This window comes from Orycteropus afer, unplaced genomic scaffold (genome assembly GCF_000298275.1).
Source record: "Orycteropus afer afer isolate SDZICR_OR568_19922 unplaced genomic scaffold, OryAfe1.0 scaffold00101, whole genome shotgun sequence".
NCBI classification, from domain to species: domain Eukaryota; kingdom Metazoa; phylum Chordata; class Mammalia; order Tubulidentata; family Orycteropodidae; genus Orycteropus; species Orycteropus afer.
In genome coordinates, this window is record NW_006921688.1 from 611,718 (window position 1) to 617,587 (window position 5,870).

Consider the following 5,870-nt stretch of genomic DNA (forward strand, 5'->3'; position numbering starts at 1 on the left):
ATGGACTGCTAAAAGAACTAACAGATCTGTCCTGGAGGAAGTGCAGCCGGAATGCTCCTTGGAAGCAAGAATGGCCAGACTTCGTCTCACCTATTTTGGTTATGTTGTCAGAAGGGACCATTCCTTGGAGAAGGATATCATGCTTGGTAGGGTGGAGGTTCGACAAAAGAGGGGGAGGCCTTCAACGAGATGGATTGACATGGTGGCTGTGATGATGGGCTCAAGTATGGAGCTGGTGCAGGATCAGGCAGTGTTTCATTCTGCTGTGTTTGGGGTCGCTATGAGTCGGAAATGACTGGATGACACCTAACAACAACAACATTGTATGGACTCTGTAAGTCACAGTAAGTCAGAATTGACTTGATGGCAATGGTATTTAATGAGAATATCTTCTTGTTCATAAGCTGTGTTTTATAAGAACTATATCCATTTTATTTAAGTTGTCAAACTCACATACCTTTATAAACTGATTTTTCTTAATCAGTCTTCTTCTAGGGGTACATCAATTTCTTTAACATCTTTAAAGAACCACCTTTGGACTTCTGAATGTCTGCTTTTTGTTTCTACATTGTAAGCTTTTTGTTCATTCTTACCTTCCTTCCAATCTCCTTGGATTTAATATATTTTTCTAGACTCTACAGATTGAAGCTCAGATAATTGACTTGAAACTTTTTTTTTCCCTTTTATAAAGATACAGTTGGAGCAATGGGTTTCACTAGTTCAGCTGTTGTATTTTTATTAGCATTGACTTGATATATTTTCTAATCTCCATTGTGTTTTTCTCTTTGAACTGTGAGTTACATAAAAGTGTGCTGCTTGATTTCCAAACATTTGGGGATTTGCCAGTTATCTTTCTGTTATGGCTTCTAGTTTAATAATAAAAAATATCTATTGTGGTCAAAGAACATACTTGTTATGATTTCAGCCATTTGATATTTGTTGAAACTTTATGGCCTAGCCTATGGTTTATTGGTACTTGTTTATGTATGCTTAAGAATTATTATTATTTTTTTGTTCTGTGGTTTTTGCTTGAGGTATCCTATATTTTGTAAATTGGTCAAGCTATTTGAGTGCGTTGTTGAAATCTTCTATCCTGATTTTTTTTGTCTGCTTGTTCTCTCAGTTGTTGAAAAAGATATTTTAAATATTTAAAATCTCCCATTCTTAATAATTCAGGACTGAATAAGATATATCCCTTGTCTTCTAGAGTCTCAACTTGATTATTAAAAGAAACTTCCCACTTTTAACTTTAATAACAACAACTATAATGTATAAAATCCAAAATAGATATGGAACCCAAACAGATTGCTGTTACTTTTGGTAATAACTATGACTATACATTGATTAATTTTTTGAAGTTTCAACCTGTTAATACAGTAAAATCTGTGAAAGCCAGAACCTAGATAATGCAGAAACCTGTCAGAGAAGGAAAACGCTAATGTTTTCCACTAAAACAAGCAATAGAAAAATGGTAAGACTGAACCTCATCAAAGGTGGAAAACTCGTGAGACTCAGTGAAATAGTTCTGTCAGGTTGTGGCTCTAACAGTTTTCACTGTGTCATCGTGCAGTGTTTCATGTCAGTGTGCACAACAAGAATGATGAGAGCCAGAAATGCCTTCCTTAGACCAGGAGTTCTTCCATCACTGTAGCGCAGCTGATTTTTACCCTTTCTTGATCGTGTTCACTGTAATAATAGTTTCACTTCTTACTTTCTGAACTCAGAACAGAAATAATACTGCTAGTTTACCCTGTTGTTGTTATAAGGTGCTACTGAGTCTATTCTGATTCACAGCCACCCTCTGCACAGCAGAATGAAACATGGCCCAGTGCTGGGCCATCCTCCCAGTCATTGCTGTGCTTGAACCCATCACTGCAGCCACCATATCAGTCTGTCTTGTTGAGCATCTTACTCTTTCACTGACCTTCTACTTTACCAGGCAATTCTTCCCTCTTGATAACAGATCCAAGTACATGAGACAAAGTCTCACCATCCTTGCTGCTAAGAACCATTCTGCTTGTATTTCTTCCAAGACACATTTATTCATTCTCTGGCAGTTCGTGATATATTTGATATTCTTTGCCAACACTATAATTATTCTCCAGTCTCCCTTACTCATTGGTCAGCTTCCACATGTACATGAGGTGATTGAAAATACCATGGCTTGGGTCAGGCACATCTTAATCCTCAGGTGACATCTTTGCTTTTTAATGCTTTGAAGAGACTGTTTGCAACAGATGTGTCCATTGTGGTGTGTCATTTGATTTATTTACTGCTGCTTCTGTGCACATTGATTGTGGATCCAAGTAAAATGACAACTTCCATCTTTTTTTCTCTTTATAATGTTGTTATTTATTGGTCCAGTTGTAAGGATTTTTGTTTTCTTTATGTTGAAGTGTAACCCATACTGAAGACTATAGTCTTTGATCTTCCTCATTGAGTGTGTCTAATCCTCTTCACTTCAGCAAGCAATGGTGTGGCATCAGCATTCCTCAGGTTGTTTATGGGTCTTCTTTTAATCACGCTACTCCATTTATTAAACCACTATACAACTTGATAGATAACTGTCTTAAATATAAATGTGCTACTTTGAAGTGAAAGTCTATAACTGTTTTCTCTTATATCTACTTAGGCCAATTTTTCAATAGTCAAACTTAAGGAGTCTTAAATTAAATCTTAAATATTTCTTAGATCTGCTTATAATCTAAGGCACTTCTGGCTCCCACACCAGTATGAGATGGTGTGAGAAGAGCATCACTCCTGGCAATATAACCACAACTTACACTAACTTCAGATTGACAACATTTTTTTTTTTTTTTTTTTTTTTTTAAATCTGGAAGCAGCTTCCAGACACACTAGTAGGCCGGCTTGGATCATCCCAATCATTTTCTAAAGTATCTTCTGAGGTACATTATTGCTTTCACTGGTTATAATTTACAAAAATAATTGATCACCTGCTCCAAATCTATCTTCCCATATGTCCTGTTACGTTTTGTATGTGAGTTCCTACCATGGAAATGTTTTCACTAATACACACATCATGTTATAATAGAAATGCCTGCAATTACTGTAAAGGAGCCGGACTCAAGGAGTACTGTGAGTTCAGATGGCAAGTGTGCCTCTCCAGCAGGGAGTATACTGTGGAAGAAGTGGCAGCTGAGCAGGAATGTGAAGGATCCGCCAAAAATGATAAGCAGTGAAAGTGGAGCTAGTACATCCTCAGCAGCAAAGGAGGAGCGTGAACAGAGCACAGGCAAGGAAAACATCGGTAAGTATTTCTCCCATTAAGGAGCCCTGGGTATGCAATGGTTATTCGTTCAACTGCTAACTGAAAGGCTGGTGGTTCAAACCCATCAGCTGCTCCTTTGAAGAAAGACGTAGCAATCTGCTCTCATAGAGGTTTACAGCTTTTGAAACCATATGAGGCAAGATACATATATATTTTCAAATATAAAGTCTACAGAAGATAGTAACTTAAACATAGTTGATGCCCAGGGTTATAAAAATATGTATTTTTTAATCGTAATTCTTCATGGCTGCTTATCAGTGTTGATCATCTGCTCAATGACCTGATTATTAAATACTTAACCTAAAAATTAAAGTGGAGGAGAAAAAAAGGCAAAACAAATTTTAGCAGGGATATTGTGTAGAGTTTTATATATGTACAAATAGTAAAAATAAAATCATAGTGGTTACTTTTGCGATAAATAAATAATAAAGTCCGTGAATTGTAATTCCCCCCAAGTTTATCTATAAACTCAGTGTAATCTCTATCAAAGTCTCTCAAGATATTTTACAGAATTTGACAAGCTGATCCTAAACCATATGGAAATACAAAGGCCTAGAATGGGTCAAAATACTTTTTTAGAAGATTTTGACAACTATAAAACTACTAGAAAGAAATGTGTGTTAAAATATTCATGACACTGGATTAGGTAGAGTTTATCAGATATCACCCCAAAAAGGAAGACAAAGAAAGAAAGAGAAGAAGAATTAGACTTCATCAAATTAAAAAATTTTGTGCTTCAAAAGACAACATTCAGACAATGGAAAAACCACAAACTGGGAGAAAGTATTTGCAAGTCATTATCTGACAAAAGACTTTTATCTAGAATATACAAAGAATTATTACAACTCAACAGCAAGAAAGCAAGCAACACAATTTAAAATTGTGTAAAATGTCAGTGAATATTTTCCCAAAGATGATATATGAATGGCTAATAGGCAAACAAAAAGATTCTCAACATCATTAGTTATTGTTCCTGTTGCTGAATACTACTGAGTTGCTTCTGACTCATAGCAACCCTGTGTACAATAGATTGAAACACTACCCATTCTATCATTGCTATGTTGAACCCATTGTTGCAGCCACTGTGTCAATCCATCTTGTTGAGCATCTTACTTTTTCTCTGACTTTCTACTTTACCAAGAATGATGTCCTTCTCCAGGTGCTGGCCCCTCCTGATAAGATGCCCAAAACACGTAAGATACAGTGTCACCATCCTCACTTCTACATAGTCTTTTGGTTGTACTTCTTGCAAGACAGATTTGTTCCTTCTTCTGGCAGTCTCTGGTATGTTCAGTATTCTTCACCAACACCACAATTCAATTACATCAATTCTTCTTTGGTCTTCCTTATTTATTGTCCAGTTTTCACATGCATATGAGGCTAATGAAAATACCATGGCTTGGATCAGCATACCTTATTCCTCAAAGCAAAGTGACACCTTTGCTTTATAACACTTCGTTGTTGTTATGTGCCATCAAGTTGGACCCGACTCATAACAACCCCTCCTTGGGTTTCCAAGGTGGTATCACTACGGAAGTAGATTGCCCAACATTCTTTTGCAGCAAGTTTGTCCAATATAATACATTGTTTGATTTCTTGACTGCTCCTTCCATGGACTTTGCTTTTAGATCCAAGTAAAATGAAATCTTTGACAGCTTCAATCTTTTCTCTATTTATCGTGATGTTGCTTATTTGTCCAGTTGTGAGTATTTTTGTTTTATATTGAGGTGTAGTCCATACTGAAAGCTGTAGACTTTGATCTTCATCATTTAGTGCTTCAAATCCTTTTCCCTTTCAGCAAATGGCATTGTGTTATTTGCATGTCACAAGTTGTTCATGAGCCTTTCTCTACTCCTGATGCTCCATTCTTCTTCATATAGTCCAGCTTCTCAGATTATTTGCTCAGCATACAGATTGAATAAGTATGCTGAATGGATATAACCCTGACACAAACTTTTCATGATTTTGAACAATACACTATCTCCTTGTTCTGTTCAAACAACAGCTTCTTCCTCTATGTATATTAAACATTGGGACATGCAGATTGAAACTATACAGATAATATTTGATATCAACTAGAATGGCTATATTCAAAATGATAGACAATCACAAATATTTGCAAGAATGTGGAGAAATGAAAGCCCTCATAAATTGCTGGTGGAAATATAAAATGATACAGCCATTTTGGAAAACTGCTTGACAGTTTCTTACAAAGTTAATCATAATTTTACTACAGGATCTACTCTTAGGTATCTAACCCAAGAAAAATTAAAATATATGTCCACACATAGACATACATGTGAATGTTCATAAAAACATTATTCATAACAGCCAACAGTACAAAAAACTCAAAAGTTCATCTATTGGTGAATGAATAAACAACATGTGGAATACTATTCAGCAATAAAAAGTAATGAAATACACTTTGTTCAACATGAATAAACCTCAAAATATTATGCTAAGTAAAAGAAACCAGACACAAAGGGTCACAAATTGTATGATTCCACTTACATGAAATATTCAGCAAAAGCAAATCTATAGACACAAAATTAGATTAGTAGTTGCCTGGAACTCATAGTGG

The 5,870-nt window shown here is 35.7% G+C and overlaps 1 protein-coding gene across 1 annotated transcript in view; it reads left to right on the forward strand.

Annotated features, from left to right (window-relative positions):
• Positions 1-5,870, forward strand: part of ADGB (androglobin) — a 315,129-nt gene that overhangs the window by 295,857 nt on the left and 13,402 nt on the right. The window contains exon 31 of the mRNA XM_007943219.1: positions 3,076-3,268. Within this exon, the coding sequence (XP_007941410.1) occupies positions 3,076-3,268 (193 nt within the window). The remainder of the gene's footprint in view (positions 1-3,075; positions 3,269-5,870) is intronic.